We start from the raw sequence: 13,683 nt of genomic DNA, 5'->3' as shown, positions 1-13,683 counted from the left end.
AGGAAATACCTAAATAAAAGAATGGAGAAACATAAAACACCGACAGATGCTTTAAGACAGGCATACTACATGAAACAATTTGGATCAAGATGGCAAGAGAAAAAACATAGAAGTAACTTTGGAAGAGGGTTTGTTATGGGGGCACAGAAGGCAGGAGCCTCAGTAAGACTGCTCAAATGACTAGTTTTTCTATAGGAACCGGGACTAAAGGGATGTCTTTTCTATACACCTAAATGGAGATATTAGCAAATAAGGTTGAAAATTGTGTGAAAGTGCACATTCAATGAGTGTGATGCTCATGCATTATGCGATATGTAAAGAAAAGCAGAAGAGCAACTGTTGCTCAAGTGACTGAACATGCTAGAACAGTCTGTCCACAACTACATAGAGATGGATATAATAGCAGGCTTGCAGTGCATAAACCTCTCATTACAAAGACAAATGCCCATTTGGGAGTTCAGTGGTGTAAAACCCATAGGCACTTGTCTACAGAGATGTGGAAAAATGTGATATGGCCAGATGAATCATCCTTCACCATGTTTTCCACAAGTGGGCGAGTGCATGTGTGGCGTACATGGTATAACCCTGAATGCTTTACCTCTACAGTGAAGGGTCCAGTGGCGCTGTTATACTGTGGGGGGCATTTTGCTGGCATGATTTCGCCAATTGTTCCCAGGGAAGGGACACAGCAAATCAATACAAAGTTACTCTAGTTCTCTCCTGATGGGAGTGGTCTCTTGCAGAATTGTATATATATATATATATATATATATATATATATATATATATATATATATATATACACATAAAATGTGTGTGTCTACATGTCTACAAAAAACCTCATTTAAGGATCTGTTTCAGGCAGGGCTTTGTGAGTTTGTGAAGAGTCCAATGGAAAGAACAGTTGCCTAATAGAATGTGAATTAAATATCCAGGGCAAACGTGTCCCTACTAATCTGTTGGTATTGTGTGTATGCGGAGGCACACAGCCATCATTGACGTCTGGTCCTAGCTACTGCTAATTAAATGCAGGATTATGCTAATTGGTGCTCTTGTGAGGCTTGCGCATAGGCGCACGCACAGGATGGGAAGAATGTCAGTATGGTTTAGCGATAGCCTGCATAAACATGCCGTAATGAAAAGGGTCATATTTGATCTGCGAGATGTTAAGGCAGGCCGGTAGTGTACTGTTATAAATCACATCTTCCTCAACACCTGCTCCAGGTAGCTTCTCCTTCATACAAGGATTTTTTCCCTCCAGTCTGTCTAGCCGCACACGTTTTTACTTGATTTTTAATCATTACTGGAAGTTTGCATGAGTGATTGAATGGACCTACATCTGCTGTGGCTAAGCTGGGGCTGAACAATATATTGTTTGATAACTGTTATTATGCAACGCTGATAATGCAGAAGACTGCAATATGTGAATGCACCTTCTCATAAATCACTGTTTTTGATTATGTTCTTTGACCAATCACAGTTCCAGATGAATTTTTCTGTGGTTGTTTTGATGAGGGTGTTGATGTAATCCAACAAAAGTGAATAATTTTGCTGAAATAATGCAGGCTAATCATGTCACATATATAGTAACATATTGTAAAGTGTGTTGCAATCGCAATATGTATCAATATAACAACTTTTTTTTCCACATCATGCAGCCTTCATTTAACACAAACTTCACATGTAGGTTCCAGAAATGAGGATTGTGTAGATCAATTTGTAGAAAACAAAACTTTATTTCAACACTATGTGACCCCTATTTTGCCACAAACATTGCACAGTATGAAAGAGGACTCACATCATTGGGCATCACGTCACATTGGCTTAGAAGCATGCACCTAAGGTCCCAAACCTTTTGGAATTCTGTCTTCCTCTGTTCTTCGGTGACATAAAATAATTTTTTTCATCCATGGGAAGTGGTCTCTTTAATATGATAAAAACAACAAAACATGGCACACTCCATACATATTACCTTTGTAGTGTTCATTCCCCAAACATACTTATCTGAGGTGTGTATGTATGTGGAGGGTGGGAAGATTTTGGGGGGGCAGTGCGAAAGTAGGATTTTTTAAGGGGGTTGGTATTTGTGTGTGTATGTATGTGTGTGTGTATGTGTGTGTGAGAGGGGGGGGCACATTCACTGGCCGTTTCTACGCTGAGTGTTTCTGAGGAAATCTCAGACTATAGTTAAATCTGCTACATCTGAATATCCCTCAAGAGAAATGGAAAAAAAAACAACATACTAAACATATAGCATCCAAAAATAACACAAGTTTCCTTTACATTATCAAACAATACAAAAAAAAACATAACTACTATGAAACACAGTACGACCTGGAACAGTAGTGATTAAGGTTCATCCGAGGAAGAAGAGTGGAAGAAACAGAGAGAGACAGAAGAGAGAATAAGATACTTGAGATGACCTGCCATATTGTGCAAAAAGAATGAGGCAGAATAACAACTGCAGAGCCGTTCTCTAAAAACAAGGCAGAACCAAATGATCGCAGAGCTAAACCTCTGTGCAACTAGAAAGAAAAACTGGAACTGAAGAGAAGACATCACCCTCTCCTTTCAAAAATAGGAAAGACTTAAGACATCTTTTGTCTATACATTTTTGGTCCCCTGTGTGCAAAAAAAGAAGACAGACATTTTTATACACATAAATGAAGTACAAAAAAATGAAGTGAATGCCAAGGCACCTTGAAATGGTTTTACACAAACAAATCCTCATTGGTGCGATTTACATTTTTTACCAAAAATAGAAATGATCAGGCCTTTACGACTTTTTGTTTTTCTCCAAGTTTTGCTGCTTGCTTTCTGTTGCTCAGTCATTTGTCTGAACTTCTCCACAGAGTTTGCTTTTAAGGGGCAGGGCCAAAGAACAAAACTGTCTGAAACTCGTCCATCCATCCTTTGTGCCTTATCCCCTCTGTAGGTCTGTCCAAGTCTTCAGGCTAGAACTTGCTTGGCCTGCAGCTCCATTTCGGCAGCCCTTTTCAAGGCCACATCCACAAGCAGTTGAAATCCGCTGAAGTCCTGGGTGAGGTCAGGCGGGGTAGGAGGCGGGGTGTTAAAGAGGCCACTCTGGGGGCTAACACCGCCCCCCCTGCACCCAAAAAGGTCACCTGCCACCAGCTCTGTCACCCCTTCCACTTTTTGGTTGCCCTGCGTGGCAACTGTGGTAACTGTGGTGTGGCAGATGACGGAGGGGCGGGGTAAGGCAGGCGAGGTGGACGTTTTGGGGGACGGGGCCTTTTTGGGGTAACCGCTAGAGACAGGGATGGAAGCAGGACCATGCGGGGAGCCGGCTTCGTAGCCGTCTCCATGAGGCAGCAGGCCATGCTTGGGTGACTGCGAGCCATCGCTAAGACCCTCTGCCCCCTTGCTGCCCCGTCGAGAGATGGTGAACTGATTGGGGTCCTTGCCATCTTTCCGGAGCATCTCCGGGAGGAGCCGCCGTCGAGCATTTATGAACCAGTTGCACACCTGAGCAGAGTGAGAGAGAGATTATGTCAGGTTATCACTGTCAGATTACGCCAACAAAAAAGGTCTGAAGTCCCTGGTCAAACTTGACACTTAAGGTTTTGATTGCTGTGAAAAAATCTACTGCAGGAAACAAAAAATATATGCAACTAGTCTCATCTTTAAATTAGGGATGAACCGTAATAATGAATAATGTAATAATGAATAAAAAAAATTAAAATAAAAAACATTAAATAAAGTTCTTTGTAGGTCAAACATAAGGTCCAAAACATAGCTGAATGACAGTAGCCCAGGTTTTTGTAATTTAAACTTCCTTGTCTTAGTGTGTTTTAGTTTCATTCCAGGAAAGAAATACACTTGTGACCAAGTGACTATTTTTATCTTTCAAAAACAGCTGAGCTGGCATACCATATCCAGCGCTACTGTCTCTGCATGTCAATGGAGGATTCTTTTGACTTTTTTCAAATCACCTTAGTAATGGTTCAGCACTATGTGGGTGCCTTCTCTTTGTTGGTCATGAAGAGGTTTTAATAATGCTAATGATTTAACACTCTTCACTATGTGAGAGTCTATAGAGACTTGAAAGCAAATGACACTTCAGGCAACAGAAATTCTGACTTATGCACCAGTTTCTGGTGATAGGAAATAAATTACCACATTCTCAGTATCCTACAGTTCATGGGTGCAGGCTTGTACATTATTGAAAAGTTTGTTCCCAAAAGTTTAAGTGTTGCACATTATTTTGAGTAACAAACAGCTGGTCTGATCTGTCCATGTAATATGTTTAGAATTTTAATAAGTAGAAGGCTGAAACAAAAAGTTCTCAAACATTGCTTTTACATTGTTGACATTTGTTGCTGTGCCCTTAATCTTTTCTCCATTTTGAAAGACTGTGAAGTTTTGCTACTTCAAAGCTAGTGACTTTTTTCTTTTTAAATGGCATTCTCTTACCATGTCGACAGTAATGAAATACAAACATTTCTTTCTGTCACTATGTGAAACGACAACTGTTCACACCTGCAGAGCCTTCAATGGAGAAGCTAACCTGAGCGCCTCTGTGGCAACAGGCTAGTATAATTGTGTCTGAAGCCTCTCAGAGGCTGATAGTCTTCACTATGTTAATGTGTGTATTGTGTCTCTCCATTGTTTGGCAGACAGCTGGCTGAGTGCAGGGGAATTCCTGACTGTTAAAGTCTCTCTGTCTCTCTCTCGCTCGCTCTCTGTATGGCCATGTCTCAGATGACTCAGAACAGCTCTCCACTCGATTTATCCACAGGAATTCTCTCCATTGACTGAAAGCAAAGGAAGTGTACTTTATATGGGAGAGGGAGGGGGATCAGACTAGGGTCTGATCTTAAGCTTTAGCACAATTTCAAATAGCAGTCTCTCACTCACTCTCTCTCTGGTTTCCTGGTAGTTATTAGCACTGAGCCTTTCAGTTTTCCCCCCTACACACATCAGCTGAACAAAAACATGCCACTTATGACAGTTAGCCTGTGAGGCATGTGAAATGTTACTGATCAACAAAGCTGAAACCTCAAAATTTCCCCTACTGCAGTCACTTACTGAAATGACCAATTTAGTTTTGTTCTATTTTAAACTTAAGTGAAACTGCAGCAATGGAAATAAAGCACTTTCTTTTTTATTCATTCTATTTTATTTGCCAGTTTGATTGGAGAGTGACTGCAAAGGAATGACTCTCCCATAGTCAAAAAAAAGTACAACTGCCAGTGACTTTGAATTAACATGATGATATGGATTTGTATACTTAGTCAAATATCTATTGTCTGTAGAGTTACATTACAAGATGAGAGATATCTGAAAAAAAAATCTCATCCTAAAAAGTGCCTAAAACCCACTTAACTGTGGAAAAATCACAGTGCATGGGCACAGCCTCTTATACAAATCACACACATGGCCCCTTGTGGCTTATAGTGACAAAATACTATTTGGTGAAAGATCCATAAATACATTCTCATTAGTAATGGTCATAATAAACAGTTCTTCTGTCAAGCAATATAATTCATTAGCAGAAGGCCATGGTTGCTAAGCAACATAACTGTCAAAGACTATTTTAAGGTTTTTAATAACTTGCCACATTAATACAGAATTAACTTGAATTATATATGCATGTATATCAAGAATTTAAAAATGGCTCAGTCAATAAGCTTTTGGAACAGAAAAATCTGTTTTATAAGGATTTAAAGTAAAAAAGTGCATTTAGCTACAATTCACAACCATCCCAGCTACTTACAACTGAATCATACACTGCCTCACACACACAAGCACACACATACATAGCTGTGTACCTGTAGTGTGGAGAGGTGAGTCTGTTTGGACAGTAGGGCTTTCTCCTGTTCTGAAGGGTAGGCGTTGTAGCGGTGTTCATAAAGCCAGTCTCTGAGGATCTGTACAGATTCTTTGGGCAGGTTGCCTCTTCTCTTCCTCTTGGCTGCAGTTCCACGGCTGGACGACAGATCCAGGGGTACGTCCATGCTGTCCTCATCTTCTGTTTCACTGCCAGACACAGCCAGAATACCTGCAAAACAACAGTGAGAGAAAACGCCATCGTTTTATGCACTCAAAAAAATAAATAATAAGGTATGAAATTAGTTTATTCATGCTACACATTTCCAAAGTATCAGACCATAGAGACTTTACCTCAATGTAAAATACAACTGTTGATTAAGCAAAACAAACATTCCAGTCCAGTTTATTTGGCTTTCATTGAATAAAACACCAAGTCTAGCTTTACTTGGACCAAATGAAATACATTTCATTCATTTAAATAAAATTTGATATATGGACAACACAAAAGCATTAATTATATACTTAAACAAAACACAATAAATTTGTTTAAAATTTTATATAAATTTGGTTTGTAAGGCATATGACCACCATGGCTTTGAGTAGTTTCGATTTTAAAAAGTAGAGAACAATGGAAAACTTCTGACAATACTTCAGCTCTTTATGCTGTGTCAAATGTAGTTGAGTAAGAGTTTAATGTACAAGTCAGTGTGGCTGCCTGAATGTTCACACGAGTTGGTGCTTGAGGAATGTGCATGTGTAAGAGTGAGTTAGTGTGTTTTGTGTGGAAAGGAATGAGTAAGTATGAAATTTGAAACTCTGCCGTGTGTCTTTATGTGCCTGTGTGAGAGAGTATCCGAGCTGGACAAAGGACTGCCAGTCGTCAACATGTTACAGCTCACCCCTCCCCCGTCCATTTACACACTCAGTCTCTCCCTCCAAAATGCCAAATCCTCAACAGCAGCACACACAATGGCCTAGAAATCTGCATGTTTATGAATGTGTGTGTGTGTGTGTGTAGCAGCTGATGTGTCAGATCCTTGCTGTCACGTCCGGCCATGTGATGAAGGAAATAGTTACAAATGTTTCTGTATAACGTCAGTGCTCCAACGTGTCTTAACAAAAACTTGTGGCGTGCTTTAAGAACACAATCACCAAGGGAAAGTCATCAGCACAGTCTTAAAACTTGTTTGTTTTAAAACAAACGAATTGTACAGTTTTATAAAAAAAATAGCATTGTAATCTCAGACATGCTGGTCTCAGCTTAACAAAAAAGAGAAAAAAAAACTTAATATCAACTGCAAAATAACTGACTGGTGGCCTTCAGATGTTAATGCAAATTAGGAAGTCAAATGCTGATTGTAAAAGTAACTTAATCATAGTTTTTGACACGCTGGTATGAGTTTACAAGAAAATAGCTGTGCTTGCGAACAGGGCTAGCCTAATTATGGAGAAGGGGGAGGAGGGACCTGTTGAAAATCTCCGTCTCAAGGCTGAACAAAAGAATGTGTCTCTCCAGGCACTTTAAACTGTGTTTTCTCCACTTTTTAAACCTTACAAAAGCCTAAAGAACTTTTCCAGTTCGCTACAACATCTTTTCGCTAAACCTAGCATACTCTGCGGCCGAAATTATGTTATAAAGCAAGCTGAGATAGGGCTCTATTGTGCGTGCTAACACGAGGTTGGAGAATGTGCGCAAAGCAAAACTTCACAAAGGAGATCACGATTCAAAAGCAACTCTGCCCCCCCTTTTCACACAAATTAGCATTTTACGTTTAATCACCCCCCGAAAATGTTATCAAACCAATATGCTGGCTGTGCCTTTACAAGGCCATCTTTTGAACTTTCCCCCAAATTCCACACAGAGAAAAACTTAAGGAAGAAACAATGTTCCCCAGTAGCTCAAACTCAAGGAGCCTCTCATTCTCCACACAGACGGAGCGCGTGGTCAAATACAAAACTCGACGTAACAAAAGTATGGTGCGAAATTTCTGATAACCTCTTTTCCTGTTTAAACAAAGTGATATCGAGGAATATAAAACATGTCTATAAGCTACGTTTCAAGTGCACATCCTTTATGAACAAACTTGCAGAAGTCAACAAAGCGACGCTAACGGTTCATTTTTTTCCAAACGTGATTTCCTCCAAAATAATAACGGCGAGCAAAAGAAGCGAATCTGTTTTTTCTGACAGGCCGCCAACACATGGTGAGAAAAAGCCTGTTTTGTCTGGAATGGAAACAATAGCAGACACAGGATGGGGAGACAAGGTTTTTGTTTCTAGCCTCATGTTGCCACCATGGCCAACTTTAATGAACACCTTTAGGCTACACGGCGACACGTAAACGATAGCTTTTGGTAGCTAAGCTCACATTAAGACAACGAACAAAGAGTACTTACCTCTTTTAGTCTTCATGTCCGTGCCTAAAAATTCCCTTTTTATCACGTTGGTGATGACGAGCGCAGCGTTTTGTAGAATGTATTCCCCTCTAAAAAGTGGCGATTCTCTTCAGCGTTAAATCGTCAAACCGTACACTCCAAACAGTCCAAAACGTCAGACAGGAAAAGAAAGAAAGGTAGATTCTCCACCGAGCACTCGTCAGGCGACGCGTTCATGTGTTGGAGACGCAACACATTGTACCTGAAACTAGCTGCCTTGCTCTCTCATTCAGTGTGTGTGTTGAGTGAGTGAGTGTGTGTGTGTATGTGTGTGTTTGATCATGAAACTGGGTGACAGCTCTCTTTGACAGCTGCGTGACTCACCGCGCTAAGATCCTCCCCCTCAGAGGGGAAAGAGGAAAAAATCTGACATCAGCGCGGAAAAAGAGCCAGCAGCAAGACAAGACAAAAAAGGAAAACAAGCTTATGACAAAACGAGCTTTGGACAAACCACTTGCAGACTTCAACACGTGTAATGCCGGTTTAACGTCTTCGAATGTACGCTAGTTGTCAGTGCTAAACGTTAGCATATTCCCTCATTTTGACCCGCAGGCAGGGTTTGTTTTTTTTAACCACAGGAAGAACATGAGAACATGAATGTAGATTATCTGCAGTGTGGGGAGGCAAATCTAAGGGAAGCTGAGCAGTGTGTGCTTTTATTACCCAGCGTTTTCAAAGGAAATCACCTCTGTTTAGTCAGAAATTATCATGTGAAGTGTCATTTGAGATTTGTACAGATTCAGGTGTTTTGGGTCATCAGCTGTAGGCTATATGAGAGGTCACTTCTTTTTATAATTATTTTAAAATACTTAATTAGCCTATTTACAGTATCTACCTACACTAGTATGTCTTAACTAAAACTGGAATAAAAACTCTTTTTTTTTTTTTTTAACCTGATAGCCCATACCTGAATCCAGACTGATGTGGTTTACTGTTTTGCCTGTTAGTGACATCATGACGATGATGATGATGCTCACTCTGGTGGAAATAGGAGGGCGGGAAAAAGCTCAATTTGTAACCGACATGAGGCTTTCCTGGTTGTTGTGAGTGAGGTTCACCGTTTGGATTAGAGGCCTTTGCGGGCAGGGGGAGGATTAGAGACTGAGAGGGCTGTGCATTTGGTCTAGAGGTTGGAGGGTCATTTGGGTTACAGGCTGAAGGGAGGGTTAATTTGCAGAGTCCCTCGCTTCTTCATCTGCCTGCATGACGCTCAGCAGCTTTAAATCCCAGTCTGATGTTTAGTGGCCACAATCTGCGCTGCATACTCGTTTATCTGCTGGAGTCCTCTGTTCACTATGTGTTTACAAAAACCTAAATTACTAGCGTTTGAGATATGATGACTTTTTAGCATTAGTTTCAGCCGTATTGTAAGCTGCTTGTAGTGTCGTGGTTTGATGTTTATGTGGCGGTGTTTGGCGCCGTGAGAACGAAATGTAGGTCAGGTCGCTGACTTTTCCATGCGTCATGTATGTCTGGCCCTAATTCCCAATCTGGAGCTGCTGATAAGAGTTACAGTGGCAGACTGAAAGAGCAGGACATACAGAAGCGGATATGTGCTTCTAAAGTGACTATAAACTTCACAAAACAGACACAGGACTGTGGAACATTCTGTGAAGTGGTTTTGGTAGAAAGAACTGAGAAGAAAATCGCGAAATATTTCGCTGCCTCGAGACGTTATGGGGTGGTTGGGGTACGTCATTTTAAAACATATTCCTTAAAGTAAGACACGTAGGTGTGTGCTTTGTAAAAGGATTACTAAGCATGTGAGGTTGCAAACCGCCGAGGCTCACCGTCCTGCGATCTGTAGGGTCTGTTGCGACCCCGGGTGGCAGTTTGAGTTTGTGGCGCACTGAGCTAACGTGACGGCAGTTTGGGAGAGTGTTGGGCTGCCACCTTCTGGTAGAAAACTGCAATCTTCAGTTCACCAATTAAATAAGTTGTAATGAATACGAGAGAAGAAAAATAAAGCTTAAATTGACACCTTTTCTGCTCAACTATAATAATAATATTAAAAATTATTGTTGTTGTTGTTGAGCAAAAAAGTTGTAATTTAAGCTTTATTTTTCCCCTCTCTCTAGTAGTAGTAGAAATAATAGTGATAAACCTTTTATATAACCTAAGTATGTAAGTTTTTGTAGTGTTGTGGAGTATTCATCCTACGGAACGATTGCACTTTTGCATCTATGGGAAGTAAATAGGAGGAAAACACTGAATGCATTATTTACATAATCCTTAACTTGTATTTTTTTATAGATTAAACATGTACGTGAAAATGTACGTTAGTTTACAGACATGTAGCGCAGCTCTTTGTCACCTATTCAGAGAGCTATTTAAAACGGTGTGCTGCCTTCTTAAATGATCAAACTGTCCAGTGATGTCACGTACTCTGTCGGCACATTACACATACAACCACACAAATTATAATAAACTCCATATATTCTAAAATTATATTATTATAAATTATAAACAAATTATTGAAAGCAAATAGAATTCAGCAAATACAACAAATAGCCAATGTGTATTCTTAATTCTGTGAATGAAGTGCTGTTTTTATCCCTATTGTCTTTTCTTTTAGTCTTATTTTTTAACAGAGTTTAATACTGCTACTACTACTAATACTACTACTAATAATAATTATTATTGTTGTTGTTGTTGGAGGTATTATTAGTAGTAATAGACTACTACTTCTACTACTTCTACTAATAATAATGATAATAATAATATTAGAAGTAGCAGTAGTAGCCTAATATTTTGATCATAGGATATCTTATCAGTCCACTAAAATTTGTTTATAAGCCACATATTGTTTATTATACATTGCCTTTTACATACCTATTTTATTATCTTAAATAAAATAAATATGCTGTCGATAAAGATAAAAATGAACAGCTATGATCTAGTGACTCACCAATGATGGACGCTCAGTGAGTGTAGAAACTCTTTCTAGAACGTGACGTAATGAGCAATGTATCCTGTACATAGTGTTTCTAAGTGGATTAAGGCACAGTGACGGCTCGTTGTAACTGAATATAATGATAAATATCAATGTTTTTTCACACTTTTTTCCCAAGGTACTAGATAAGTCATTTTCCGTATAAGGTGAATGGAACGAGCTCCGTGATGCGGAGAGTGATGTAATGTAAAAGGAGGGCAACATGTCTTTGCGGGGGAGGTGCAAACAACGTTCTGGCTTCCAGTTTCAGCGTCCAGCGTCAGATGCCCTGGAAGATCAGTTCGTCCCAACCAAGAGGGCGTTTGTGTGTGTGTGTGTGTGTGTGTGTGAGAGAAAGAGAGAGGCGGGACTTCCTCGTGGGCGTGGTGTGCTGGAGTCTCGCCGCATTCCATCCTCGCTCAGCAGTGTAAACACGAGCCGGAGAGAAATGGAAATATACTCTGGCAGAGAGAGATACTCTGTGTGTTGGAGAGAGAGAGAAGCTCAGTGACACATCAGATCCTTCAGATTCTTGCGACACCGTCAGCAGCCAAAGCGGGGCCATCGCTTTTGAGCAGGCGGGGCTGGACGCAGTGTCCGACTACTTTTACCCCTCTCTAAAATTAAGTGGGTGATGTAACCGTAGGGGGTGTTTTCTGACGCCAAAGCCCAGAAATGGCTCCTGAGTGACAGTGGTGAGAGCGAAGAAGCCCCCACGGCTTCATGACGGGGAATATTTTCGGCCGGTGTTGTCATCTTTCAGTAACACGGCGTGTATAAAGGGGAGGCCGAGGAAAAATGCAGCTGTACAGCAGCGCCCTCACACACTATCCTGCTTCCGCCCGAAAAGTTTCGATAACCGTGACCACTAGCAGTGGCAACAAACCGTCGACAGAGGACTCGAACTGTGCTAACGCGGCTAACGCTGTTAACGCTGAGGAACCGGCTAGAAACATGCCTGCCTTCGTCTGTTATGAGCCTGCTGCCTCCATCAGGCCGCATTTTTACACGTCCACAGCCGAAATCGTCATCACACGGCCGGACGGTGTAGAGAAGTCCGTCCCCATACACGTTCTGAAGCAGGGTCGTCTAGAGCCACTTGGATCTCCTACAGAGAGTGAGTTGGACAAAAGATCAGGGTTGATCAATGATCTTTTTGACCGTACCAACTGCAGATTGGACATTTATGAGGAAAACGATGATGACATAAGTGAGAATGGATCAATGTTTGAGAACTTGTCAAGAAGAAATGGTTGTAGAGCATTTGAGCAAGAGGAGAAACCAATATGTATCATGAATGATGCTACAACTCAGCAAGGTTCTTCTCAAAGAGTTGTGTCAAGGTGCAGTGGAGAAGGCCTGCCTGAAGCTGTCCTGCCATTCAAAGGGCAAGTTCAGCAGGAACGACAGCTGGTGGAAGAAGAAGAGTGCGAAGTCGTAGAGGAGCCGGTTTTTGAACTGCAGATACTCCAGGAGCCAACTAAAGAGAACAATAGGAGCAGCCTCCATGAGAAGGTGAGCCAGTACCTGGCGGAGGTAGAAAGGCAGAATAAGTACCTCCAGGACAAGAAGAAATACCGCTTCCACATCATCCCAGATGGGAACTGCCTTTACCGGGCTGTGTCTAAGGCTGCGTATGGAGACCAGTCCATGCACAAGGACCTCAGAGAGCAAACGGTGCATCACATTGCTGACCACCTGGACGAATTCAGCCCCATCATTGAAGGTGATGTTGGTGAGTTTTTGATCAATGCAGCGCAGGATGGCGCATGGGCTGGGTATCCAGAGCTCCTTGCCATGAGTCAAATGCTAAATGTCAACATCTACCTGACAACCGGAGGCAGTCTGGAAAGCCCTACCGTGTCAACTATGATGCACTACTTGGGAGAGGAGGACTTGACGAAACCAGCCATTTGGCTGAGTTGGCTGAGCAATGGCCATTATGATGTGCTGCTGGACAGCTGCCTGCCCAACCCGGAATATGATGACTGGTGCCGCTACACACAGGTTCAGCGCAAACGGGATGAAGAACTGGCCAAATCCATGGCAGCGTCCCTGTCCAGAATGTACATTGAGCAGAATGGCCTACATTAAAACAAACTGACCAGAGACATTGTTTTGAGAATAGCCTCTACTGTGGAATACTGTACTGCTCTTTTATCCTCATACTGTACTTTTTTTCTAAATGGGTTGCACTTCTTTTTCCTTGTGTGTTTAAAAAGATGCCTTAATTTATTCGAGCTTTGTGTGTTTTTCTATCAGTGTATTTAAGTGCAGTGCACAATAAGAAGCCACGTTGATTGTGTGAATGTCCGAAGTGGCCTTTGTATATATACCTACAATTTTTTTAATTCCTGCATATTTTTCTAAGCTTATTTCTTTAAGAACAGTGTTTTTGTTACTTCCTTAATGGAGTGTGTAGCACTTATAGTACATATACATTATCACTGGTCTTCTTTAATGACCTATTTTTATGGGTGTTTTTTTTCTCAGTAGCCTGTAATGCTACTGACCAGGTAAAAG

The 13,683-nt window shown here is 41.2% G+C and overlaps 2 protein-coding genes across 2 annotated transcripts; one reads left to right on the top strand and one right to left on the bottom strand.

Annotated features, from left to right (window-relative positions):
- Positions 1–1,716: 1,716 nt before the first annotated feature.
- tgif1 (TGFB-induced factor homeobox 1) lies at positions 1,717–8,535 on the bottom strand. The gene is made up of 3 exons (XM_036564698.1): positions 8,190–8,535; positions 5,793–6,022; positions 1,717–3,486 (listed from the first exon to the last, which is right to left on the bottom strand). Exons 1-3 carry the CDS (start codon positions 8,203–8,205, stop codon positions 2,950–2,952), a joined length of 783 nt encoding a protein of 260 aa, XP_036420591.1. The 5' UTR covers positions 8,206–8,535; the 3' UTR covers positions 1,717–2,949.
- Positions 8,536–11,526: 2,991 nt separating this feature from the next.
- On the top strand, positions 11,527–13,395 carry LOC118804083 (OTU domain-containing protein 1). The gene has a single exon (XM_036564702.1). The coding sequence runs from the start codon at positions 11,959–11,961 to the stop codon at positions 13,252–13,254; it is 1,296 nt and encodes a 431-aa protein (XP_036420595.1). The 5' UTR covers positions 11,527–11,958; the 3' UTR covers positions 13,255–13,395.
- The last annotated feature ends 288 nt before the right edge of the window (positions 13,396–13,683 follow it).

Source organism: Colossoma macropomum, unplaced genomic scaffold (genome assembly GCF_904425465.1).
Source record: "Colossoma macropomum unplaced genomic scaffold, Colossoma_macropomum, whole genome shotgun sequence".
Taxonomy (NCBI): domain Eukaryota; kingdom Metazoa; phylum Chordata; class Actinopteri; order Characiformes; family Serrasalmidae; genus Colossoma; species Colossoma macropomum.
This window is presented reverse-complemented; position numbering and strand designations above follow the sequence as displayed.

Excerpts from the sequence above, each read along its gene's own strand:
- tgif1 (XM_036564698.1), bottom strand. Across the intron at positions 3,487-5,792 it reads CTCACCTCTCCACACTACAG|GTGTGCAACTGGTTCATAAA; the intron begins GTACACAGCTAT and ends CACTCTGCTCAG.
- LOC118804083 (XM_036564702.1), top strand. The coding sequence starts at position 11,959 with ATGCAGCTGTACAGCAGCGCCCTCACACACTATCCTGCTTCCGCCCGA.